Below are 26,658 nucleotides of genomic sequence, written 5' to 3'. Positions count from 1 at the left end.
ACTTAAGGAGTTACTCCCCACCAAAAGGTAGGGGGCGATAGTCAGACAGATGGGCCCTAACACTATTTCCTTCTCCTGCTTCTACTGACAGGGAGCTCTGACACAAGGCTCACCAATCAGGCTTTCACAGTCATGGATGGTGCACTTTGTAATCTCCTCTCCTATCTCTGGATATGCCTCCAGCAACTCCTTCAATTTATCACCAGACAGTGAGAACAAACGGCACATGGTGAGAGCTGTGACACTCATACTCCGAGCACACTCCTTAAACAGGAAGATCTCTGCACAGAAAGATGTGAGGAAGGAATTAAGGTTCTCCCTGTTCTCAGTTCTGGTACCTGGCACAACAGCAACCTGGAGCAGCAACCACAGGGAAAGTCCTGTTCAGCCCACACATGCAGCCCTGGGATGGAGCATGCTGTGGGGATGGTGCATGTGCAGTCTGGTAGGCACTAGAGGCTGTGAGAGGCTGAAGCATGCTGAGCAGAGAGGGAATCTTCAGACAATGTAGCAGCCAAACTCTAACAAGTCTCTATTGAGAACATACAAATTGCAGCTTTTCAGAAGGCTCAAAACTTGGCCAAATTTGGATCATTTTTCATGGGTCCAGCAAAGGCACATCCTTGACACTACGGTAACCGCTCTTGCCAAATTTCAAGTCCCTGCTCCAAAGCATGAAGATGTTAGAGTGTCTAAAAAAAAAAGTGTGTGTGTGGGGGGGGTTCCTTACAATGATTTTGTTAACATGGGCAAAGCAACATATTTTCCCAAATCCCATTCGTGGAATGGCTGAACCATTTTTGCTGAAACTAAAAAATCACGATAATTGTCCAAGGGATTCAGGGACAGAAATAAAACCTAAAACTTCCTGTAACTAATTATTTTGTAATTTACTAGATTTCAGTTGACATTGCCCCTTTAAGGTCAAGACAGTTTTCTCTGCCCACAGCAATGTAGCAATTTATGTGCATCTATTTAGGATTCTAGGGTCAATAAGTAATGAGGCCAAGCAGTCTCTGCCCCATTGCAGGGCAAAGGCAGATGAGGAGACCTACATTATGGCCCAAAGATGTCCTCATGTGGGGGTTGTAGACCTCAGAATACTGGTCCCAGCATTGCAATGCACCATTCTAATCCAAGAGTAAAGCCTTTCTGTTTGAAATGGAATATTATAGGCTGAGACCAGAAATCTCAGAGGGCAGCATCTTTCTTTTAAAATGAAGGTGCACCTGCATATTAGCTGCTTCCCTTGGGCTTCTGACAAATGGAAAATATGGCCACTGGTTGGGCAGAATTTTGGTGTCTTGTCTGCTCTAGACTAATGCTAGGAAAACCATTATCAAAACAGGCAGAAAAACCTCCAAAGTAATCTCCAGCCTTCAATTATTTTGTCATGGACTTGCTCTCTATGAGGACTCTCCCATATTCAAGGAAGTACATCCTATCTCCATAGGAGCCCTCTAATATGATTACCTCTGTAGGCTGGAACAGTTCAATATTGAAATGCATAATCACTGCATTCAGGAAGTTCAGATCACAATGCTGGAACAGTGACACTTTCTTCACCAGCCTGGCACAAAGATGGTGCTTCACCTCCTGAATAGATAATGCAAAAGCAAATGGTCAGATAAGCTAATGTAGGAAATAAAGGGTTAAGTTAGTGTAAAAAGTAAAAAATACATGTTTTAGTAAGGCCATGGAAAGTGCAGGTCTGTTAGAAGTCGTGGGAAGGCCTTGAAAGAAAATTGCTTAATTGGGAATGCTGGACCTGATGGGATAAAACAGAAGGACGAAGCAGCCCCAATTGTCAGAGGTAGTTAATAATGAGAAAGGATTGTGCACCTTGAACCAGCAATGTTCCCAAACTGGCCAAAACGTGTTTTGTTAGCTAAGTTAGTAAGAGGCAATCACGTCACTTGTTTATTAAAAGGTATAAAAGGGTGAATTCTTGGAGGGTTCATTGCTAATACCTGTCTGACCAAGTTAGAGGTGACCAATATGGATCTAAGCACCCCTGATTTTAGCCCTTTTGTAAGTATTTTAATCAAATGCTTATAACTGTTTTTTTATGGTTCGGAATGTAGTAAACTACTTATTATTTAGGCTATTAGACTGCAATGAGTTGGTTCAACTGCTCGTTTGGGGGACTTAAACTTTCTGTCCTCCCCTTGAGGTGAACGAACCCTGATTGTCAGTCTGAGTACTTGAATCTGTGTACTTTACACACACCTCCATTTAGACAAACACGACATTTACTGAAGGGTTTAATGCAGTGGTTCTCAACCAGGGGGTACATGTATCCCTGGGGGTATGCAGAGGTCTTCCAGGGAGTACATCAACTCATCTATATATTTGCCTAGTTCAGTGTGTCTCAACCTGGGAGTCACGACCCCCCAGGGGGGTTGCACGTTGGGTTTAGGGGGGTCACAAGTGCAGAGCCGGTGATAGGAAGTGGCAAACAGAGCTATTGTCCAGGGCCCCATGAAGCCACAGGGGGCCCCATGAAGCTAAGTTACATGCTTCAGCCCTAGTCGGCAGGGCTTGGGCTTTGGGTACACTGAAATGTAAGTACAATATTTATATTCCAATTTAGTTTATGATTGCATAGTAAAAATGAGAAAGTAAGCAATATTTCAGTAATGGTGTGCTGTGACACCTTTTTATTTTTATGTCTGATTTTGTAAGCAAGTAGTTTTTAAGTGAGGTGAAAGTTGAGGTATGCAAAACAAATCAGATATTTTAATACATTACCAGGAATGACTGTTCTCAGCTCAGGTAGGGTATGTTACACACAGCACCACGTAGTGGCTGGACAGTATAATACAGTTTAGCATTCCTTTACATCTCCCCCTTTAAGTTTTACATTCCTACCACTTACAACATTTTTTAAAATGTACATTATCATCTTTAAAGTTCAGTACGTATCACCCTGTTAAGTGTCTCTAAATCATACTGGTTTTCTAATTACACAACCCAGCGCATAAAAACTTGGTTGTCTCTGGTCATTTGGAATTCTTGCACCTTCTTCTTCTCATTTTGCTCCACCATCTGTAGAGTTTGCTCCGTCGCTTGTTCCTTCTGAGGAACAAACTGTAGATGTTGACAATTTCTGTTGAACTCTCTCTCCACTATCAGTCTCACTCACATATGATCCAGATGATTAATTATTTTTCTTTACAACAGCTGGATCTGTCCATTCTTTTTCTCCATCCAGTTTGACACAAAGATGGTCACCAGGTCCTGAATAGTCAATTCTTTAACTGAGACATTTGTTACAAAAATATCTGTAAGCTCTTTTTGCCTTTTTATCAGATTTGGCTACTCACTTCATGTCTGGCCACTTTGGAGATACCATATCTGGCAGTTTCCAAAGTCAGAACAGTAGTTCTGAGTTGTCTTCCCATCAGGAGTTGTGCTGGACTACATCCAATAGCTGCTATTGCTGTTGATCCATAGCTCAGAAGAGCAAGGAATGGATCTTCCTTCTGTAGGATTTTCTTGGCTGTTTATACAGCTCTCTCAACCTCTCTACTCATTTGTGGGTAATGTGGGCTGCTAGTAATATGATCAAAATCATATTTTGCTCAGAATGACAATTTCCACTGTTGTTTGTCACTAGTTGTTCTGGAATACCGAAATTTAAAAAAGCGTACTTCAGTTTCTCAATAACACTGCAACATATTATGTCTTTCAAGTACATTATTTCTATATACGTGGAAAAATAGTTCACTACAACCAGATAATGATGTCCTCTGAATTTGCATAAACCTGCAGCTAATCTCTTCCAAGGTCTGTCTGGTGGAGGTGTTGTTATTACAGGTTCTTTGCATAGTGTTGGGCTGTTAGTTCTGCAATGTTCTATGCAGATGCTTTGTTCTTTATGTCCTTGCTGATTCCTGGCCACTACCCTGACTGGGTGGCCTGTTCATGACATTATGGCCAGGTCTACATTTACAAGCTTACAGCAGCACAGCTCTACCCATACAGCTGTGTCGCTGTAAGAGCGCTCGTGTAACTGCATTATGCTGACGAAGAGAGCTCTCCCACCAACATAGTGTTGTGCTTATGCCAGCAAAACTTATGTTGCTTGGGGTGTGTTTTTTTCACACCCCTGAGTGATGAAAATATTGCCGACATAAGTGCTAGTGTAGACATGGCCTTAGTTAATTTTAATATCCTTCATGGATGAGGGTTAGGATTTCTCATCTCATTTCATTTGGAATTATGATGCAATCATCTTTATTCATGAGCCAATTTGACTCAATTATCCACATACCTCAAAGTAATCTCTCGTCACTTCCTTTGTGTCCTTTAGATACTTGGGCCAGCTAGCCCTAATGTAACTTAAAACTTCTTGAAGTTATGTGTCTATCAGGGTTGCTTTTAGTAGTTGGAGTAGTCTAACACTGGTCTCTATATGTCCACAGCATCCACGTATGCCCGTACATCATCTTTGAGCTCATGGGTAGTCAAGTATGATGCTGGGATTCATGACAGGGTATCTGCTACTACCAGATTTTTCCCAGGAACACATTTAACAATTGGGTTGAATTGCATTAATCTTATCAATAGACACTGGCATCTCAACAGTGCTTCATCCAGGTCTTTTCCATTGATGAGTCACAAGCAGTTTATGGTCTGTTATCAGTGTAAAAGAATCACGGACATCTGTAAAAGTTCTCACATGCCCATACGCTTGCCAGGCACCCCTTTTCAATCTGTGCATGCCATTTTTCTGCTTCTGTGAGTGTGTGAGAGCAAAATGCAACTGGCTTCCACTCGGAGCTATGTTGTTGTAACAATACACCACCTGGGCCAAGCTGCCTCCCTCACCATTGTGGTTTGTTCACATCATAGCACTTGAAAACTGGAGCTGTTGAGATAATTTCATTTACCTTTTTGAAGGCAATTTCTTGATTTGGTCCCCATAGCCACAATATGTTGGACTTTAATAGTTCATTCAGTGTTTTTTGTCACTGTAAAAATGTCTTGTAGGTATCAACCAAGATAATTTACCATCTCCAATATATGTCTCAGTTTTGGTACATTAGTTGGTGCTTTCAATTCTCAAATTGGTTTTACTTTCTCGAGGCTACCACTGATTCCATCTTTGTTTATTGCCAGTCCCAAACACTGTATTTGGGGTAGTTGGAAAATGTTCTTTTTCCTGTTTAGCTTCAGTCTAGACCAGGGGTGGGCAAAGTTTTTGGTGTGAGGCCCACACCTGGGTATGAAAATAGTATGGCGGGCCATGAATGCTCCCAGAATTAACAATTCAGAGATAGTCAAAGTTTTTTTTAAGAAAGATACATTTTAGTGGGAATAAACATAAAACCATACTTACAATTAAAAATATATCATAACAACGTATTACAATAATTAAACCAAACTTACCCCCTTTCCACGCCTTTTCTCTCTAGCCTGGATTTGTCGGGCACTGGTACTCCTGAAAGGTAATCTTTAAAAGCAAAATCTCCCAAAGAAGTGTAATCAGTTTAGCCCTCTCTTTGGCTAAAGGAATTTGCCAGAATCTGCTTCAGGCATCCATCTTGGAAAATGCTGTAGCTCCTTTCACTTTGGGGATGAAGTCATTCAGTATTGGGAGGATATATTTTTCTCTCATAACTGCTTCATTAAGTCTTTTAAGATCCACACATATTTTTCCATTTTTCTGTATAACCAGTACTAATGGGGCACACCATGCTACTGGCTCAGAGATGATCTTGGTTATGCCAATCTGTTCCATTCTCTTTAACTCAGTTTCCACTTTACAAAGCAACAGGATCAGAATCCTGCCAGGTATATGTACACTATATGGTTCAGCCTTGTCTCTTAAGGTTATTTGTACTGGATCTCTTTTCAATAGTTCAGTATCACCAACTGCTTCATAGAGTTCTTCCACCTTTCTCACTTGGCCCATCGTGGCTGTCAAGCTGCAGCTGTGAAGCTGTGGGTTTTTGATCATTTGATCACATACACTCCGAGTGCAAAGATTTTGTCTGTGTAGGTTGTTTCTGTGGTGAACAGGCTCATACAGTTCAGAATACCTCCAGGGCTAGTCAGGGCTGTGTCCGGTGATTTCAACTCTGGGAAGAGTTGAAGGTGATTGTAACTCCCTTCTGAGTCTGCTCCTGAGTCCATTTTAAAGTCAATAGCCTTTCCATGAAAGACTCCAGGCAGGCTCTGTGTTATCACACATGACAGGTCCCAGAAACAATGGCTCCCTGTCTGCCTTAATGTGAGAAACAGCTGAAAAATGTCCATATTTTGTGCATTTATTACATCTTGCACCTTTGGCTGACATACATCTCTTGGGCATTTAGTCTGAAAGGCTTTGCAGTTAGCCTGAGAGTTCTCTCTCCTTGCCTCAGTGGTTGTATAATCATAACTTTTAGAACTCATGATGTGCCTGTTTAGAGATGGTTTTTCAGGTTTGTCTTGCTGCTTCATAAGTTCACACTGCTTTGCTATTTGAATAGCTGCGTGTGGGTTAAGTCTGTTTTTAACTGGAGCTGCTATGAGAGACTTTTGTCTATATGGTCAATAGTCAATCTATTTCTGATATTTTAATGTTTTACAGTTCCAAAATCAGTTTTCTGCCAATGCCTTCAAAGCCCTGACAAAAGATTCAAACAGGTTCCCCTGTTTCCTGAATTTTCTGGTGAAACTGCCTTTTTATAAACCACATTTCTCTGAGGTATAAAGTATGCATCAAACATAGCCAGAACTCTATCACAGTCAGATTACTGACTATTGTCAGTAAAGGCAAAGGATTTAAAGATATGCTCTGCCTGCTTCCCCACAGCATAAATTAAAGAAGATAGCTTTATATCTCCAGTTTCCTGGTAGAGTTTAATAGCAATGCAAAATCTTGCAGAATGCTGCTTCCAGTCTGTCCATTCTGTCAAAACTGAAGTTCTCTGGGGCATTGAAAAGAGGCATTTTGATGTGATCCATTCTGCAGCCATTCTTGCTTTTCCCCCCTTTCTGTTTGCGACCTTTGTTGCTGCCTTCCTTCTGTTTCTGTTCTCTTCTGGCACAAGTTAGGCTGCCTTTACTTCTGACACCATGTACATGTAGATTGCAGGACTGCTACTAGCAGGCCAGGCTCTTGCGCTAGATATAGACTGGCTACAGAGCTTCCATCCCAGAGAGATACACGAGATGTGTTCCCTTTAAGATACTTTAATACACTGCGAGGTATGGCTGGTCTCAGCTCAGGTAAGGTATGTAATATATATATATTGCACTGAACAGCATAATACAGTTTAGTATTCCATACACCACTCCCCTAGGGACAGATTGAAATGCTAGTGGCAAAGGCGACACCTGGGAGGGGCAAGAAGGGTCACATGCCCCCCCCCAGATGCCTGGGGGGGCACATTTAGCAGGGAACAGCAGCGGCGAAAGCAGCAGACCATGGGGCCACCTGGCGGTCCCACATCCAGCAGCTCCTCAGGCGCAACTGTACCACCCCCAGCCCTTCCACACAGCTGTGTCTCCTGCCTGGGGTCTGTACAGCCCTGCTGAAGAATAGGGCTGGGGGCAGTACAGCTGTGCCTGGAGGAGCTGCCTGCATGGGGTCGCTTGGTGCCCCCGCTTTCTGCTCCTTTTGCCACTGCGGTTCCCGGGACAGCCCTGCAGTTCAGAAATCAGTACCCGGTGCAGCGGGAGGACAGAGCCTCCCCTCCCCGCAGGTAACCTGGGATGGGGAGGGGACAGGGAGAGCGCGGGGCCCCCAAGCTGGGGGCAGGGTGGGGAGGAGTCATGTGGGGGGGTCACATGCCCCCCCTTTATTTGGTGCCCTCTCTTGTGTCCCTCCCATGAGTTGCCGTCCACTGCTATAAGTTGTTTCATGCTGACTAAGGGTACATCTGCACTTCAAGCTGGGGGTGTAATTGCCTGCTTGAGAAGATACACCCATGCTCTGATTGAAATAGCATGCTAAAAATAGATCATAGACATCATATGCACAAGGGGCTAGCCGCCTCCAATACGCACTTGTCCAAGATGCTAGGCATGTACTAGGGTTAGTTAGCCCCTTCTGCCACGGCAGCTACACTCTATTTTTGCATGCTAGCTCTGATTGAGCTAGTGCAGGTATGTTTTCTCGAGCAGGCAATTATCCCCAACTCCAAGTGTAGACATTCCCTAAGAGGCCTGAGGCAGGCTCTCTCTCTTACCTCTTTCAGAGGTTCTGACATCTCATTGAGGATTTCCTCTTCATTGTACCACCTTCCTTGGTACCGGATATCATAGTAGGTGAAAATCCGTTGGCACAAATCCTGTGGTAGCTTTCGGTATGAAATATATTCCTGAATGTCATTCATCTGCCATTATAGAAAGGACAGGCAGCGAGTGATAGAATATCATTAAAGCAGAATGCAGTTTTCTCACCAAATGGAACAAATGTTTTACATCTCTGTCACAGGCTGGCTGGCCCTCTAAGGTAAACCAGGCTCAATCTTGCCTGTGATCTAGCAGCTAGCCCCCAGCTGAGGTGACATGGCAATTTAATGATAATTAGTGATCCCAGCTGTGAAAGTGTTAGGAAAAGATTATACAAACAGAGTAGTGGGGAACTCAGTGCGGGAGAGACTGCAGAAAAGGCAGGACCTTCATGCAGGTAGGAGAATCCACAGGGAGTAGGGTCAGGCTCTTGTGGGGGAGGCCCTGAGGTAGGGTCAGTAAATGTGCTTTAGTGGAGTCCAAGACTCCAGGAAGAGAAAAAAAATCCAGGTAGTTTGAAATGTAAAACATTTAAATAGATATCATTTTTAAAACCTAATTATAATGCATTGTTTTGAAGAGAGGTGGTATGAACAAACAATGGCCCCTGTGTGTTATGGTAGTTGGTGGTGCAGAGTGGCTATGCTGGCTTTATGTCACCTGAGGTCTCCTCTATGCCAGGGGAATACCCAGCCCAGTTACCCTTTTAGAGCAGCTTTCAGTCCTCTTTGTGCCACCAGAGCCGTGAGCACAACATCTGCAGCATGATCCAAGCTGCTCAGTTGAATTTTTTTTATCTAGTGCGTGATATACTGGATGTTTTAAAGTAGGGAAGAGGCATTTCATTCCCAGTTCCACCTGTGCTGTGTCTACATAGGTATGGCAAACACAGATTCTGGTGACCAGCATGTATAACTGGTTCATCTTTCAGCCAGTCATCCCCAAACATCTAGACTCATAATCCAGAGGTGTTAAGCTGTGAGGCCAAGAATTTCACAGCCAAGAAGGAATATTTGGTTGTGGGCCTTGGCATTAGATACTTGTGGATACTGGAATTTGCTATATGGATTGTTGGCAGGATGAATAAGGATTTCATCACACCTCTTTCAGGCCAGACGGACATGAATAGACAAGATCCTCAAAGATCTGCATTCTAAGGAACTGCATTAACATCAACCATGGAGAACTGAGTCTCTTGCATTGTAAATGGGACCACCTCATCCATCCAGCATGATCAAAGTGAGACGCTTGGGCCCAATGGAAGAGAATCAAACTTTTGCCTTCTCCTCGGTAGAAGTGAAGAGATCTAAGGAAAATCCTTTTGTCTCACCTAATCATTGTGGTAGCAAGGATCAGTTGTCTAGTCTCATCCTTGGCATTCTCCCTGAGGCTTTGGGGAGGAATAAGAACTAAATGCCTCAAGGAAAAATGGGCTTCCTTTGAGCCAGGATGCTTTGAAGGGAAGAGCACTGAGAAAGGTGATCTCCTCTGTAATGGGTTATACAGGCCTGTTAAGGTTTTTGAATGAGAACCCTCTACCCCATTCCAGATTTGGCTCCAAAAATATCTGTGGAACAGAGGATGCTGTTGCTGAGAGGTATAATGTGGTCTTGGGGAAGCAATTTGGAGTTTATAATGAACACCATATTTCAGACTCTGACTTCAGGAGCTGAGGTCAAAGTTCCATGAGTAGGGTGGGCTGGAATCCCCTACTCTCCCTTCCACATCCACTTCACTGAAGTCCTTCATGTCTCAGATACGCCTTTGAAGATCTCAAGGCAGATTATACATTACTGGTGCCCATGACTCTGCACAGCCAGGAAGCATTATCTGATTGCTTCGGCCCCTTTGCACCGGCTAGGCCCTTTTTCTCAGGGCCCGCAGCCCGGTAGGTACCGGGTGGGAGTTCCCTTCTGCTCCCCCTGCCTGCCCAGCGCTGCGCTGCGCTGTCCCTGGTGCTAGTCTCCTCACACAGGAGACAGACCTTCACCCTCTGAAGGCCAGGGAGAGACTCCCTGCTCCCTTCCTGGGCAGCCTTTATATTGGGCCTAGCCTAGCCCTGATTGGCTGGCTGTAATACTGGCCCTGATTGGCTCTCTAACAGGCCCTCCCTGATTGGCTGCTGCCTTGTGCAGCCACTCTGGCCTGCTGTAGCCCAATCTGGCATAGGGGTGGGGCACCACCCCACCACAGTCTTATACAGGGTAAACTCATAAATTGTTCACCCTCTATAACGCTGATAGAGACATATGCAGAGCTGTTTGCTCCCCCAAGTATTAATCACTTACTCTGGGTTCATTAATAAACAAAAGTGATTTTATTAAGTATAAAAAGTAGGATTTAAGTGGTTTCAAGTAATAATAGACAGAACAAAGTAAGCCACCAAGCAAAATAAAGCAAAAACATGCAAGTCCAAGCCTAATACATTAAGAAACTGATTACAGGTAATATCTTACCCTCAGAGGCGTTCCAATAAGCTTCTTTCACAGACTAGACTCCTTCTTGGTCTGGGCCCAATCCTTTCCCCTGGTACAGTCCCTGTTAGTTCCGGCAGACATCTTAGGTGGAAAGCAGGGGCTTTCTCATGACTGGCAGCCCCCTTTGTTCTGCCAGTACAAAAGTCTGAAAGCCACTTGTGTACTAACTTTCTAAGCATTTAATTTTTATGTACTTATTTTATAATTTCTCTACAGAAAATAGAAAAATTGGTGTAATGCCCCACTTGACCTCAACAATTCTTAATGCAGATACTTAGTGTCCCACTCAACTCCTTCTAGTTTAAAACACAAGAAAAATTTGAGGACCCTCAAATATCAGCTTTCTCCTGCTTCTTATAAACCATATTTTGCCCATCCTTTTTGTCGTCTTGACTGATGTAGAGAATGAGACCAGAGAAAGGTCAATGAAAGCTCTCCTCTTTTTTGAAATACAAGTGGTCTTTGCAAGTGGAAAGGCATTTAAGGCTCTATTAATGAATTTGGAAGGACGGATGAATTTTCCCATAGGGGTTATAGCTTTCGATTTTGAGGAAGAGGATATTTCCTGTTTAGCTGACCACTCACTACAGAAACAAGTAAGGCTTATAACAGACTGTCTGCCAAGTGTTAATTGCAGACACCTTAACATGGCTGGTGGTGGCTCTAGGACACAATTTTAGGTGGGGCACTGTAAATGAGTCCTCTCTAAACAAAATCCTGCTGCTGCTTGGTGCATCATACTGGAATGAGCATGATACACTACAGGGCAGTGGAGCAGCTGTCACAGCTGTTTTTCAGCTGTTGGAACTAGCCTGTTAAATTATCAGCTTTAAATGTTTAACAGACTTGGGACAAAAGAACATTGATTTTACTCTGGTTATATTTTCTTAGTGAGGCAGGTCACCATCTACTGATTCAAACACTAGTTCTCCTGGTTCCATTGTGTAACTTAAAAAGTCTCCCATCTAAGTACTCATTCAGTTCTTCCCTGGTGAGAGCTGATGGAATCCCAGAACAAGATGGTGTGGTTACAAGCCAAAACTTATTATACAAAAACATTCTAAAATGTGTGAAAGCATTCATAAACTTCTGAGCTTCTCCTGTCCCTGGTTTCTACTTACCGTAAGGTTCTGCTGGTAAATCCAAGAGTTAACTGGAAATTGAAGTAAGTTCTCAGTGTAGAACTGGATGCAGGCGTTCCAATGAACTACCATATAGAGTATTCCAAACTGGATTACAATCTCAAAAATGATGTAGGAAGTGTTCCCTATCAGATCTGTTAACTAAAGGAGCAAATGCCAATGGTTATATTTCCTTCTATGGAAGCTACAAGTTTACAGGAAGACAAGAGCAATCTCAATATTAGGGGCTGATGCTAACCTGCCATATTTTTGCAATGCTTTCCCCAAACAGCTAGTATCACTTCCATCTTACCTGGATTTAGCTTCAATTTACTCATCCCCCTTGCAAGCCCTAGTCTTGGCCAGTCACCAATAAAATAGGTCTACAAACCCCACATAAAGTACATTGAGCCCTGTCTTCAAACGGAAGGAGGTAACAGTCAGAACAAGGTATACTGTCCACCTCAAATCACTCATCCCAGTTCAAAATCAAGATCCAAAATGTGTTCTCCCACATGCATTGAGTCAGAAATCACCACAGGCTCATGATTGTCAAGGCAGCCATGAGCTCGTGAGCTAACTCTGAAGCACCATTATCCACATGGACACAGAAGTCACTGAAGATAAGAAGCGTGTCAATCCAAGACCAAACCAGATAAATATTTGATGTGTGCATTAGGGAGTCTGAAGTGTAGAACTGCAGAAGCCTGTACATCACAGCTATTCCTAATTTAATCACAGGTGAATATCAACAAACAAATCAATTTTTTGAGTCAGGCACCTCATACATTTGACATCAGATGCTAGCAACACATCTACAACATCCTTCCTCTGCTCATGCTGAACCAAATACTTGACTGAAAAATGCTACAGGCAAGGGCCCTGCAGCATTATCCAGCCAGGTCTCAGTTATATAAGCAAATCATGGGTGGTGATTAATTTATTAAATTGCTGTTCTTGGACTGAACAGTGAAGAGCAGGATCCCTGTCAGCTGATGGCATATGTTCCCAAGGTGAGACCCAAGATGGGATAAGCATCATCCTGTTTTTGTCTGGATGCTCTCTTCCCATCATGATGTCCCAAGCTCAACACAACAAGGACCAAAGAACTCTAACCCCTGAAAATGATCCTCAGCTCTGCATATATCCAGCCCATGGGGCTGAATTGCTTAACTCTTTCAGATACCCTGGACTGGTTACTGAAGAGGTGCCACTGTTGAAGCTATATGTCCAAAGAAAGGATCCACTATGACCATTCCTGTGCTCTTGCATATCAGTGGTAGCCAGTTATTTTCATCAGACATTAAACTGTCAAACTGTAGGAACAAAATATGGATAGAATGATAAAAAGAAAGGAATTTGATGGTACTGGACAACCTAAGTTTTTTTGACTCCTCCTTTAGTGTATTCTGGAATCGTCAAAGTAGAGCACATGGTGTTCTATAATGCTTCCAGAAAGCCTGCTCATCTTCAACACAACAGAGGCTACAGGTCCTAATATATGATGCTCTTAATCTGTCTGTGTGAAGATGGAGTACAGTCTGCTGGGATCTTTGGTCTTGAATGACCACAAAGCTGTATTAAAATGAGGGCAACCTGAAACTGGTTCCTGTTACCAAATGTAGCCATCAGCCGGGCAAAGTTTTGGGGACCTGACTTTAAGAACATAAAAATGGCCATACTGCGTCAGACCAAAGGTCCATATAGCCCAGTATCCTGTCTTTTGACAGTGGCCAATGCCAGATGCCCCACGGGGAATGAACAAAACAGGTAATCACCAAGTGATCCATCCCGTCACTCATTCCCAGCTTCTGGCAAACAGAGGCTAGGGACACCATCCCTGCCCATCCTGGCTAATAGCCACTGATGGACCTATCCTCCATTAATTTATCTAGTTCTTTTTTAAACCCTTGTAGCCGAGCCTGAGTGAGCGGGGCCAGACCAAGCTTACGCCAATCCCCGGAAGGGGAGGGGTGGGACAGGAAGTACAAAGGGCGGGGCCCTTTGCCCAGTGAGGAGAGCACCAGGGAGGGAGACAGACACAGGCTGCTGGCTGCTCCCTCGCGATCCTGCTGCTGACCCAGGCGAAGCCCTGGGCCAGGAGGAACCTGACCGGGAGGAAGGCCTGCGGCGACCAGGACTGCCAGCTGCTGAGTACCCAGAGGACCTGGAGGGGCCCGGCTGTAGCCTGGGCCAGCGTGAGTCCGACACAGAGGGGGAGCTGGAGCTGGAGCTGCCAGCAGTGGAATACCCGGACGAGCTAGAGGGACCAGAGAGACCCGCTTGAGAGACCGGGTAGGAAGTAGCCCAGGGGCAGAACTGCACCGTGGGTGGGTGTGTTTGGTCAGCGGGCGCAGATGGCCCCCCGCTGACCAAGCGGCGGGACCTTCAGCTCCCGCCACTGTCAGGGCCCTGGGCTGGAACGCAGTGGAGTTGGGTGGGCCTGCGTTCCCCTACCCCGGCCAACCTGCCTTGGATAGCAGAACTGTGCGCTGCAGGCTCGTGCCGGCGCTCCCCCGCCTGAGGGGCGCGCTGCAGGCTCGTGCCGGCGCTCCCCTGCCTGAGGGGCGCGCTGCAGGCTCGTGCCGGCACACCTTTCCCGCTAATTCCCCAGTGCCCGAAAGGTGTGACTAAGGCCCGCCAGTGGGACCATAGCTCTCCATCGCCCCCTAGGGGCTTGGAGGACTGACTGAAACCTGTCACAACCCTGTTATAGTCTTGGCCTTCACAACATCCTCTGGCAAAGAGTTCCACAGGTTGACTGTTCACTGTGTGAAGAAATACTTCCTTTTATTTGTTTTAAACCTGCTGCCTATTAATTTCACTTGGTGACCCCCTAGTTCTTGTGTTATGAGAAGGCGTAAATAACACTTCCTTCATACCAATCATGATTTTATAGACCACTATCATATCCCCCCTTAGTCATCTCTTTTCCAAGCTGAAAAGTTCCAGCCTTACCAATCTCTCCTCATATGGAAGCTGTTCCATACCCTTAATCATTTTTGTTTCCCTCATAATCATAAATCACACAAAATGCTGATAAGTTGGCAAGTACACTGACCTCATCCCACTCTTCAATGTACCTCTTCATTCTTACGATGTGCAAGAGCTTCAGACCACAGGCAATTAAGACAACTTGAATCACTTGCATTATAACTTGTCTGTCATGCTGAATTGTTGAACTCTACCTCAGGACAAGCATGTAACATGATGATAGAAGTGGCAAAGCTGTAATACTAATCTTTATATTAAAATTCTTATCCATATCTGGCTGACGACTAAAAACTCTTTTTCCTGTTGAACTGATCTTGATGTGCAAACACCAATCAAAAGCTCATGATCCGTCAGAGCCTTCGGTTTTTCAACTGACAACAAAAGATATAACCTAATGATCATGCAACTTTCTTGCCAGAAGAACAGTTTGCTATGTACTGTTCAGCTCAAACAAGCACAGTATAATCTATCCACACTTCCATACTGTGGCCATCACTGTAGTATCTGAGCACCTGTTTCTTTAGTAAAGCCAGACCTATGGGGGTAGGTTAAAAAAAAAGTGGTGGTTAGTAACTGGAAGAGGTTTTTTTTTTTTTCATTTTCCCTTTGTATTTATTTGCAAAGTTTTCCAGATTTACAAAAACCCACACATGAAAAAATGAAGGGTAAAGTACTGTGCACAAATAAAATATAATGGAGACACAATGAACATACACAATGGAATGCCAATATAGCAAGGATCAATCCACACAAATAGTTAATAATATGTAAGTGTAATACAACTTTACCTAATGTACCAGTATTTTGTAGACACATATCTGCTATAATAAATTTCCTTGTGAAAACCTATTGTATTTATTTTGCAGTCTTTCATAGAAGGTGTTTTCTGAAATGCTTTGCAGAATAAAAATTAAACAAGAGGGAGGGGGGAAGTAAATGGCATAGACAAGGGAATGAAGTTCTACATTCAAATGCCACCTGAAAATGAATGGAAAGACAATGAAGTGGAGGGTAGGTGTGTCTTATGTTACCTTCTATTATACTGTTTCTTCAAAAGGAGAGGGATACATGGGGGAGGAGAAAGGGGGATCTTCTCTCTCAGTCTTTTACCTTTAAGATGATTATAATGAAATCTGTAGGGAGACCAAAGAGAAAGTCCAGGACAAGCCAGGCTCTGGGGTAGTGTGACAGATTTCTGTTACCAATCTGCCTGAGGCGTCAGGTGATAAGGCTGAGGCCACAGGCTTGTTAGGGGAGTAGATGACGGAACACACCAACTATCTAAGTTTTAAAGCTGTATTGATAAAATAACAGGGTAGAGTGCTGGGGGGTTCCCCACGTCACTCAGAGGAAGGAAGAAAGCGTTAGTGCCCCAAGCCCTAACCCACTTTCATACTCACACCCGCACTACCCAAGGCTGGCCTGGGTGTAATGTAAGAAGAAAAGGGGGAGGGGTGGACAGGAGTTCTGTCCTGTGTGCACAGGTCGTCCAGGGTCTGCTGTTGATCTCCCATCTGCCTTGGCTCTCAGAAGGGTTTTTAAGTCCTGAATTCTTTTTGGGGCATTTTGTTTGGTACCTCTGTTCCCCATGCTCTTTGCACCAGTCCAAACAGGGTCTCTGTCGCCTCCTCAGCTTTCCCAAAACACATGGGCTCCAAGGAAGCAAAATTTTGTATCCCCCCCCCGGCCTTCACCGTCTCGTTCGTTTTTGCAATCTCAGCAATCCAGAGCAGAGGGGGAGTGGCACGTGCAGGGCGACGGCAGGGGGAGTGGCACGTGCAGGGCGAGGGGAGGGGTGAGAAGGGAGGGGCGAGTGGGGGCGAGCACGCGGGGAGGGGGTCGATAAGGGGGACACGCGTGGACCGACCAAAGGCGCGCGGCGGCGGGTGCGCACGCACGCACGCAGCAGAACTCCATTTCCGGGCGTGCCCCTGAATGGGCGCGCAGGCGCAGTAAGTGTCGGGCTCAGGGGAGGGAAGCCGCTGCCCGGAAGAAGTCCCGGCTCGCCAGGCGCCTGCGCATTGACGATCTGTGCGCGGGACCAGGTAGGGGCGTGCGAGGGTTGCGCATGTGAGCGGGGGCGGGGGAGGTGCCGAGGGGCCCCGCGCAGCCGGGCGTTGGGGGCCGGGCGGGCGGAGCGGGCTCTCACCGGCCCCTTGTGTCCGCAGGGATCCTGCGAAGCCGCCGCCGAAGATGTCGAGCCTGGCGTCCGCCAGCTGCGAGCCCCCGGGCCCCGAGCCGCAGGAGAAGAAGCCGCTGAAGCCCTGCTGCGCCTGCCCCGAGACCAAGAAGGCGCGGGATGCCTGGTAACCGGGGCCGCCGCCTTCCCCCCGCCGCCGCGGGGCCCAGTGACAGGGCGGGTGACGCTTCCCGCCGCAGCGCATGGGCTTTGCCCTGGGGGCCGTCGCGACTCCACCTCCCCGAGCCCGGCTGCGGGCCCCCCGCGCATCTAGTCCTCCCTCACCCTGGTTGCGTCTGCGGGGCGGGCTTGGGTCGGGCCGGCTTAACTACAGCCCCCGGGGTCGTTCGTACCGCTGAGCGAGCCAGCTGGGTCGGGCCACCTGGGAAGTGCAGACCGGGGCTGTGTCGACGGAAGCCCTCCCCTTTCCTCCGGCGTGCGGTCAGCACCGCCGCGTCTCCCGGGTGTGTGCCTTTCCCCGGCACCGCGCCCTGCCCGGCCTGTGGCTGCCCATGTCCGTTTTCAGTGTAGCCCAAGCCTCCCGCTGGTTCGCGGTGGACAGATGACCCCCTGCCAAAATCACCATGATAACGTCCGCTAATCCGTTCCCTCCCTTAGTCTGCAGGTAGGTTAGGGATTGAATAGGGCATGGAAGTTGAGCCTTATAAGAATGACGTGGCTGGATCGGGCTAATGGACTATCTAGCCCAATAGCCTGTCATCCGGCAGTGGCTGGTGCCAGTTGCTTCAGAGGGAATGAAGAGGGCTAGCATCAAGTGATCCAGCCTCCTAATCCCGGAAATGCTCATAGGATGCAGCCGAGGACTTGAAGTGGTGCTGGGGGAGCTTTCCCAGTCATTGCCTTTATTGCCGTTGCCTCGCAAATAGGGATTTCAGTTGCCAGAACTCTGCCTGGAACTTTTCTCCATTTTAATTATAGATTAGTCCAGTCCCTCAGAAACAAATAACTAACTTCCCTGTAGATGATATTTTAAAGTTCCCAGGGGATCACCTGCCTTTTTCAGGCAGTGATTACTTACTGTTTGGGATTTGTTTTGGTGGCACCATCAATTGATACAAATGATACAAGTTCTCTTTAAATTATCAGGAAACTACTTTAATCCAATGTGTTGATGTTTAAAATTCCAGCACCAATGGTGATGCAAAAATAACTCTCCAGAAAAATCCAGTGTGTGTACAGGTCTAATCATTACTTTTATTTTTCTTAATATATTGTCTTAGTCTGATTATAAATTAGCTTTCTGCCTTCTGAGGTACTCCATCCAAATAAATATCTTATGGGGGGAGGGAGTTTCAGAGAGCAAAGCTAAAAGGCCCAATCTGCTAAGCATTTTTTAGTTTTCATATACCACCACCAACAGAAATTCATACTGGGTTGAAGGAGGAGGGAGTTACTTGTTAGGTCACAATTAGCTCATCTTCTCAGCTGTGACAGGATGGTATGCTGTAGTATGTTTTGCCCTTTCTAGTTTACATGTCTAGGTGCTGGGACTTACTTTACTTCCCTTGAGAGAATAATCCATCTCAGGCTTTGTCTACACTAAAGGGAAAAGTCAATCTAAGCTATGCAATTTGAGTTACATGAATAGCATAACTCAAATCAACGTAGCTTAGATCTACTTACTGCGGGGTCCACACTACGCAACACCGATGGGAGATGCTCTCCCGTTGACTCCCCTTACTGTTCTCGATCAGGTGGAGAGTCACCGGGAGAGCGATTGGAGGTTGACTTAGCAGAACCCGCTAAATTGACCGCCGATGCATCGATTGCCACAGCGTCAATCCTCTGGTAAACGTAGACAAGCCTTAATAGCTTGCACTACTAAAGGACTCTTCCTGATATGCATCCTAATTTTTCTTAACTAAGTTTTATCCCGTTATTTATTGCTTTGGACCTCCCTACAACATTTCCTTTTTTTTCCCCATTGTTTTCACCTGTCAGTTAGTGCAAGTCATCTACAAGTTTCTCCTTTCTGTGTATCCAGCTACCAGCCTCATAGCACTTCCTCTTGAGAAATAATACACTGAGAGTCTTGTGACACTGCAAGTATTCAAAACAAGGAAGTGTGAGTTTGGGTGGGGATATTAAATGGATATACCAAATTAAAAATCTCACTTCTGCCTGAAAATTGTTTTTCTACTGTCATTACAAGTAACAGAGAGGAACACTTCTTGGTGTTACGTTTTATTTATGCATATGACAGTCCTTCCTGTATAGTCAGTTCCCTACAGTTGTCTTCTATAGTGTATATTTCACTACACTTTTTGTATCATCAGTTTCTCTTGTTGCTTTTGGGATTTGCACACGGCAGCGAATCAGAGAAACACTTAATTTACTTTTAACAGACCAAAATTGGTAAGTGGTTTCAGGACACACATAGTATCAGAAACTATTAACTTTTTAAAAAAAACCTAACTAGCTCTCTACACATTCTTATGACCCATGCAGCAGACTCTTGTTGCTTCAGACTTTAAAGACTTTTAATACAAGTTAAATCCTAATTTGTGAAGTTTTTACTACAATTTGTCTGCAAACTTGTAGAGTAGAATTATGTTTAGCATTTCATAACTTCCTCAGTGAGGCCAAGGTTCATTATCTCACTAAGTGGTATTCTACCCTTTAGAGGTGAGAGAATAGCAACAATAATTTGATACCTGGGTTAAAAATAATATATGCACCTCTACCCCGATGTAGCGCTACCCGATATAACACAAATTCGGATATAACGCGGTAAAGCAGCGCTCTGGGGGGTGGGGCTGTGCGCTCTGGCGGATCAGCGTGTCTGGCTCTGACATGCCGCTCTGAGCGGCGTGTTAAGGGTGCTGGGCTGGGGCAGAGGGTCTCGGAGGGTGGTCAGGGGACAGGGAGCGGGGGGGGTTGGATGTTTCGGAGGTTCTGGGGGCGGTGTGGTCAGGGGACGGGGAATGGGGGTGTTGGATAGGGTGTGGGAGTCCTGGGGGTCCTGTTGGGGGCGGGGGTGTGGGTAAGGGTCGGGGCAGTCAGGACAGGGAGCAGGGGGGTTGGGTAGGGGGTGCGGTCCTGGGAGGGGTGATTAGGGACGGGGGGGGGGGGGTCTCTGGAGGTGGTAGTCAGGGGACAAGGAGCGGGGGGGGTTGGATGGGTCGGGGGTTCTAAGGGGTCAGTCAGGGGCAGGAAGTGACTATTAATAACGGAAATGCTCGAGGCCAAAGTAAGTTCAATATAACACGGTTTCACCTTTAACGTGGTAAGATTTTTTTGGCTCCCGAAGACCGCGTTATATCTGGGTAGAGGTGTACAGAATTTTTAATGTCTTTAATTGTTACTAATAGCACCTTAGATTATTGCAGTAGAATTTCAGAAACCAATTTACTTTTCATCGTTTAATCATTTTAACATTTTTGAGTTGACCGTGAAAATGCTGTAGTTAAGTAGGTCTCTAATGGTCCAGGGAGAGCTTGCTGGTCCTCCTTTGGGGCTGGGACTCTGTCGGTTTGCAAGTCAGTAAATCAGTGGCTGTTAAATGAATAATAACCGTCTATGATTGCAAAGTATAAACCCCACAGTTGGAAATAGGAATTATTTAGGGTGATACAAAACAGTATATGTTACTTGGTTTTCCGTCTTGGGTAGTTAAAAATTAAAATAGGGACAATATAGGCTAAACATCAAGATAACTTCCTGATTGTGGGGCATGGTAGGCCATGGAATACTTCCTCAAGGGAAAGGGCAGGTACTCCCTTCCACTGGACATTTTAAAACTAGGGTATTTTACACAACAGATAACTATCCAGTAGCACTAACTGCCACTAGACATCTTTGAGGATAAGTTCTTAGGATATGAAAAAAGATTAGGCACTTATGTAGATAATCAGAACATCCACTGTTAAATTAGACAGCAAAAAAGTTTGTTTTGTAGAATGAATATAAAACCTGTTGCTTCAGAACATAACCCAATCACTAACTGAAGGAATTTAAACTTTCACTATGGTTGGGTTATTCCATAATTGTTCCCTATGGAGTATCTTTCTCCTTCCTCTGAATTATTTGATACTGGCTACAGACAGAGACAGAATCCTGGATTGAGTGAAGCAGTATGGCAAGTTCCATGTTATGCTTGGCCAAAGTAGAGAAGGGATATGTGGAGTTAATTTCTGAACTTCTCCATAGTTTTTTGGCTTGGAGTCCTCTCAAGACAAAGCACTGCACTGTATGGCATAATTCTGCCCTGGACAAGGATGGAGGAGAGAGGATCTCAGACTTAATAGGAGTCTTCCATTTCTGTGATAATAAAATGTGTGTGACTGCCCACGGAACTGTGGGAAACGTGACTCACAACCCCCACCACTGCAGGGGGACAGCTCCAATTCCATCCCCGGCCACGTGGGAAGGAGGAGGAGACAGCTCCCACCCTAGCCATTGGAGAGGGGTGGTGGGTGGACACTCTGGCCCTGGCTGTTGACCGCTCTGGCCACTGCCGCGGGATGGGGTGACAGCTCTGGTCACTGCAGCAGGGCTGAAGCCAAAGAAATGACTGAGATCCGATGAAGTCATGGAATCTGTGATCTCTGTAATCATATTCTTACTCATAGTCCTCCCCTGAGGTGTGTCAATATCAGACCTGTATTTTAGAGGGGAAACTGAGGCACTGGTGTGTAGTAACTAAAAATTATGGCCTAAATGACTTACCAAACATCATGCTGTGAGTTAATGACAGAACCAGGAATAGAACACAGTTCTCCTGACTGCTGGTCCCCTGCTCAAGCCACTAGAACTTGGTGGCTTGCAAAAGAGAACTGTTTTTTGTGTGCGTAAAGTACTTTGGTGCAAACATGAACATGAGGTGTGCTTGTTCCACATCACTGGAATCATTAACCCATGCATATTTTTCCCAAATAATACAATGTATTACTTGAAGTCTCTTTAGGTTTCAACTTGATAACTATTCTTAATCATATTTATGGCCTTGTAGCTGCTGGTACGACCCCTTACAGCTACAAATGTTCTACCCTAATAGGGAGATGCCAAAAGTAGCTCCATTGTTCAAAATTCTTCCAGAATTTTCCTTTTAATGGGAACTTTGCACAGACCTGGAAGGTGACAAACTTGAATACTTTTGGAGGAAAGTAAAGGTATAAATCTGAACATGTTTTAATTTTCTAAAGTAGTCTTGTGTTCTGAAGTTCTATAGTTGGCCAAGCGACTCAAGGTTTAACACTCAGATCAACTCAGTGGCATTTCTGTTTGTCTGTAATGTGATAACTTTGGAATGCTGTGTTTGATCAATTCCAAAATTTCAGGGATGCTCTAGGTATCCATGAGCATAAGCCCAGTGGATTTTGATGCAACTCAGACACTGGAAAAGCCTTACTCCGAGGAAAATCAGGGCCCCCAGACTGCCTGGTACTGTAGGCAAAAGGATCTTTCTGCCACCCCTGGCTGCTGCCTACACTTGTCAGATGCTGCAGCTTAACTATCTGTACAGGGAGTTGTCTGTAGCCTGGACCCTACAAAAATAAGAGCCTTACAGGGAGGGTTTAAAGTGTGTGTGGTGAATGGGGACCAGTGGTAGTGAGGGCATGTGGGGAGCGAAGCAGTGGGGGTGTGGGAAACAGCAACCCAGAGAGGGAGAGAAAAGTAGAGGTGGAGCTGTGAGGAAGCAGGGACCCACAGAGGACTGTGATGGTGGGGAAGCCAGGACCCAGAGGAGAGTGGGGACAGGTAGAATCTACTTTGTGATTGTGGGGGCAAGGGAGTGAACTAGGGACCTGCAAGGGAATGGACGTATGGGGAGCGTTGATGGGGGGATGCAGGAACCTAGAGAATGACACCCTGGCATGTGGTGGAGCTGTGGGAAAGTTGCAAAAAGTTCCTGGAATAGAGGGGCATGAGAGGATGGCATATAGGGAGGTTGTGGGGGGATGCAAGGTGCCCCTGATGGGTGCAATGCATATGGCCTACACAAGCTACAAAGCATGTGTCCCCGTCATTGTTAAGATCAAGTTTTCAAAGATCTTCTTCACCACCACCACCACCCCCCACCCGATTTGAGGTTTCATTTTTTTTTCAGAACCTCTTTTCATTTAAAAAAAAAAGATGGCACATAGACTCCTGGAAGAAAAAAAATACTGCCTTGGGTATAACACAGGCAAAAGTATTAACTGACTCAGTTTAATTCATTGGTGTCAAGTGCGTTTGCAGCTGTGCAGCAAAGATGAAAAGCTTAATGAGTATGCCTGTAATGTTAACTTTCCCTTGTCATCTCCTTGTATTGTCCAGGTTCTCTGAGCATAGAGCCCAGCTGGCAGCTATCTTCCTCAAAGTCAGCTTGGCTTCCATTGCAAGCTGTGACAGACAATGGCCTTCTTTACTAAGAGTAGTTTCCCTTTCCACTTGTAGGGAAATGACAGCCATCTTATCTGAGAGAAGCCTGTGGCTTCTTTCCTATGGGGAAGGACAGGAGACAGTCAATATCTTTACTAGGTGTCCTCTCATTTCCACATGCAAAAACTAGATGAGGATAGTCTCTCTGAAGTAAACCAGTTAATTCTCCCTGAGGTAAACTGTAGATTAAATTAATTTGAAACTACTGCCTTTTCAATTTATTTTTATTTTAAATATTTAAAAACAAGCAGGGAAAGTCAAACAAATCAGCTGAGTTTAAGGGCAGCCTTATATTAAATCAGATTGTTTCAAATTTTTATTTGTGTAATTGATTTTATGGCCTGCTTACTATGAAATCTGTTATACAATTTCTTCCCTTCATGAACCCTTCACCTGCAAGAGTCCATCGGTCCTGCAAATCTGAGGATTACATGGTGTCCGTTTTGCTAGCTAACCAGGGAAATCTCTTTGCCTTGCAGCATCATTGAGAAAGGGGAGGAGCACTGCGGGCCTCTTATTGAGGCTCACAAGGAGTGCATGAGAGCCTTGGGGTTTAAAGTATGAACGAGATGAGCAGCGGGGCTGTATGCATGGTGAGTATAGACTGTGGGACCACGTTCATCACTTGGTCTCTGCCTCTGCAGTGGCCCTGAGAACACAGTAGGTGTCACTAGTAGGTCTGGACTCCTTATATGTGAAAGGTGGTGTCTTAGGATGAAGAAGAGAAGGCAGGCATCTGCTGCTGGCCTCACTGGCTCAAGAGTAACTGCTGCTGGCCTCTTCAGAGTAGTGGTTTTCAAACTTTTTTTCTGGTGACTCAGTTGAAGAAAATTATTGATGCCCGTGACCCAGCGGAGCTGGGGATGAGGGGCTTGGTTGAGGTGTGGGAGGGGTTCAGGGCTGGGGCGGAGTGTTGGGGTGAGGACTGCGGGGTGGGGCCGGGGATGAGGGGTTTGGGGTGTAGGAGGGGGCTCTGGGTTGGGTTGGGGGCTCAGGGCTGGGGCAGGGGCTTGGGGTAAAGGAGGGGGTCAGGGCTCTGGGCTGAGGGTGCAGGCTCTGGGGTGGGGCCAGGAATGAGAAGTTTGGGGTGCAGGAGGGGGCCCAGGGCTGGAGCAGGGGATTGGGGCACGGGCTTACCTCGGACAGCTCCCGGTCTGCGGCACAGTAGGGGTGCTACAGCAGGCTTCTTGCCTCTCCTGGCACCGCAGACTGTGCTGAGCCCCGGAAACAGCCAGCCGCAGGTCCAGCTCCTAGGTGGAGGCATGCAAGTGACTCTGTGCAGCTCGTGCCCACAGGCACCGCTCCCCCCAGCTCCCATTGTCCAGGCACAGGTAGGGACTAGCCTGCCTTAATCGGGCAGCGTCACTGACAAGACTTTTAACGGCCTGGTCAGCGGTGTTGACCAGAGCCGCTGCGGCCCAGTGTCTTACATTCCACGACCCAGTACTGGGTCGCGACCTGCAGTTTGAAAAGATGCTGTATTGGAGGGTTTGCAGTGGTGAAAGGACGGCTGGGAGTCTGCATCCATGTTAAGTGATTCTACAATCACAAAGCACAATCCAACCCTTACTAACAGCTGTCCTGTAATAGATTTGGATTTGGAGAGGGTTATAAACAGGGAGTTTGAGAGGGTATGAAATGATTTAAATGACAGTGCCTTCTTTAAATATGGAGTTCAGCTTTCCTTCTTTCATCTTTTATTGTCTCACCATCATTACAAAGACACCATATTGTATTCTTAGAGTACCTGCAACAGGGAAACTCTGGAAGTGACTGTCACGAGTGTAGTGGTGAAATTGCTGCACATAGTGACCTTTATGACAGGAGGCTGTTGAACTGTTACTGATCGTGTCCAGTAGAAGTCTTGTCTCTTATTTGAGGTATTCTTTTTCTTCTCCTAGGTGATTTGCTGTTGGGTGACTGGTTTCTCGGGTGGCTGAACAATATTAAGTTATTTCTGCAAGCTACTTCAAAGAACAAACTTATGAGAAATCTATTTATAAAGAATTTCTAATAAAAACCATATGTATATTGCCTCTGTGGCACCTCCATTATCTGATCTTGACTGGCTGATAGAGATATATTTTCCTCTTAATAAAGGATTTTAAAATGCTCATTCCCCTTTCATTTTTAAAGCAAAGGTACCCCCACCTTCTAACCCAAACTGTTTTCTGTAGTATGTTGGGCAGCAATTGGTTAATGACTCTCCTTTCCTTTCCCTATCCACATTGGAATAAGAACCGCGATAGCTGCAATCATATTAAAATATGCTAGTTTCTAGTGAGATTTTTCTCTCTACTACTATGGATGGGGAAATCATGCTAGCGATAAGTGATCCTATTGTGGACAAAAGCAAAGATATGCTGAAGCTTGTAGCTGTTGCCTGTTGTGCAGGGATAACCAGTATTGCAGATAAGTCAGGGCATCTGCTCCTATAAGCCTGCTGCTCTTTGCACGGAACTTCCCCTAGGGTTGAAACAGGTTCTGCTGCTCCTAATGTTGTGCTGTCCACATCTCCTGAGACAGAAATTTAATAATCATTGGCACCTCTGTACCGTTGCTTGAAAAATTCACTAGCTCGTGGAAAGTTAGGAACTTTCCATGTCAAGTTGGGGAGGCTTAAGTTAACACCTTTTTAAAAATAAGTTTCTAGCCCTCATGGATGCTCAGATATACTCACAGTTAACTGATAACAGTGCTACCTTTGTCCTCCTGAGTCTTCACCCATGTTTCACTATATCTACTGGCTCAGGGCTTTCCCAAGCCTGCTGCAAAGTGAAATTAACAAGACATTTGTCAGTTTCTCTGGTGTTATTCAAAACACTTTGGGTGGCACAAATACTGACACATTTAATTTTGACTGGTGTGTTTGAAAGCTGCGAGTTGAGTCTGTTTACAAGTAAGGGACCTTAAAAATGGAAGCTGGGGAAGAGTGGGAAGAGAAGCAGACCTCCCTTCGCTAACAGCTATGGGTTGGGTGAGAGAACTCATTCTCCTTTACAGCGGCTCTAGACTGGGCCCTTCACATTTGTCCGAGACCTATCCAGAAGCTGATCCAAAAGACTGAGCCTCCTTGCAGTCATCAGAAACAACACACTGGAAGTAACCCCAATGCACTCTCACTTCCCAGAAACTTCTGTCTCTACTGGTGGTTCGTCTCTTGTGTTAGCCTGTGTTTTGTAGGTTTTGTTTTCTAGTAGAAAGCATACAGTAAGTTTTTATGTTTTGTATCTATAGCCACCTCTACCAAAGGATCTGTAAGCGCTTCATATAT

At 45.5% G+C, this 26,658-nt stretch overlaps 2 protein-coding genes and 1 long non-coding RNA gene across 4 annotated transcripts in view; 1 reads left to right on the top strand and 2 right to left on the bottom strand.

Annotated features, from left to right (window-relative positions):
• The window catches only part of LOC119567126, a 33,424-nt gene extending 15,805 nt beyond the window's left edge, over positions 1 to 17,619 (bottom strand). The window contains exons 1-2 of the long non-coding RNA XR_005226906.2: positions 17,286 to 17,619; positions 1,474 to 1,596 (exon numbers count right to left, since the gene is read on the bottom strand). This is a non-coding gene — a long non-coding RNA (uncharacterized LOC119567126). The remainder of the gene's footprint in view (positions 1 to 1,473; positions 1,597 to 17,285) is intronic.
• Positions 7,521 to 16,684, bottom strand: LOC122464177 (potassium/sodium hyperpolarization-activated cyclic nucleotide-gated channel 3-like). Its single transcript, XM_043538727.1, has 3 exons — positions 14,889 to 16,684; positions 11,828 to 11,989; positions 7,521 to 8,330 (listed from the first exon to the last, which is right to left on the bottom strand). Exons 1-3 carry the CDS (start codon positions 14,976 to 14,978, stop codon positions 8,064 to 8,066), a joined length of 519 nt encoding a protein of 172 aa, XP_043394662.1. The 5' UTR covers positions 14,979 to 16,684; the 3' UTR covers positions 7,521 to 8,063.
• On the top strand, positions 16,726 to 25,500 carry LOC102944523 (cytochrome c oxidase copper chaperone). 2 transcript variants are annotated; one of them, XM_037909613.2, is made up of 4 exons: positions 16,726 to 16,866; positions 16,990 to 17,127; positions 23,864 to 23,977; positions 25,286 to 25,500. In XM_037909613.2, exons 2-3 carry the CDS (start codon positions 17,015 to 17,017, stop codon positions 23,946 to 23,948), a joined length of 198 nt encoding a protein of 65 aa, XP_037765541.1. In that variant the 5' UTR covers positions 16,726 to 16,866; positions 16,990 to 17,014; the 3' UTR covers positions 23,949 to 23,977; positions 25,286 to 25,500. The 2 variants fall into 2 exon arrangements, with proteins under 2 accessions (XP_037765541.1, XP_043394663.1); XM_043538728.1 differs by lacking the exon at positions 16,726 to 16,866 and adding an exon at positions 16,873 to 16,891.
• The last annotated feature ends 1,158 nt before the right edge of the window (positions 25,501 to 26,658 follow it).

Source organism: Chelonia mydas, chromosome 1, assembly GCF_015237465.2.
Source record: "Chelonia mydas isolate rCheMyd1 chromosome 1, rCheMyd1.pri.v2, whole genome shotgun sequence".
In the NCBI taxonomy this organism is placed as follows: Eukaryota; Metazoa; Chordata; order Testudines; family Cheloniidae; genus Chelonia; species Chelonia mydas.
The sequence above is the reverse complement of the archived record's forward strand: the minus strand, read 5'-3'. Positions and strand labels throughout refer to the sequence as shown.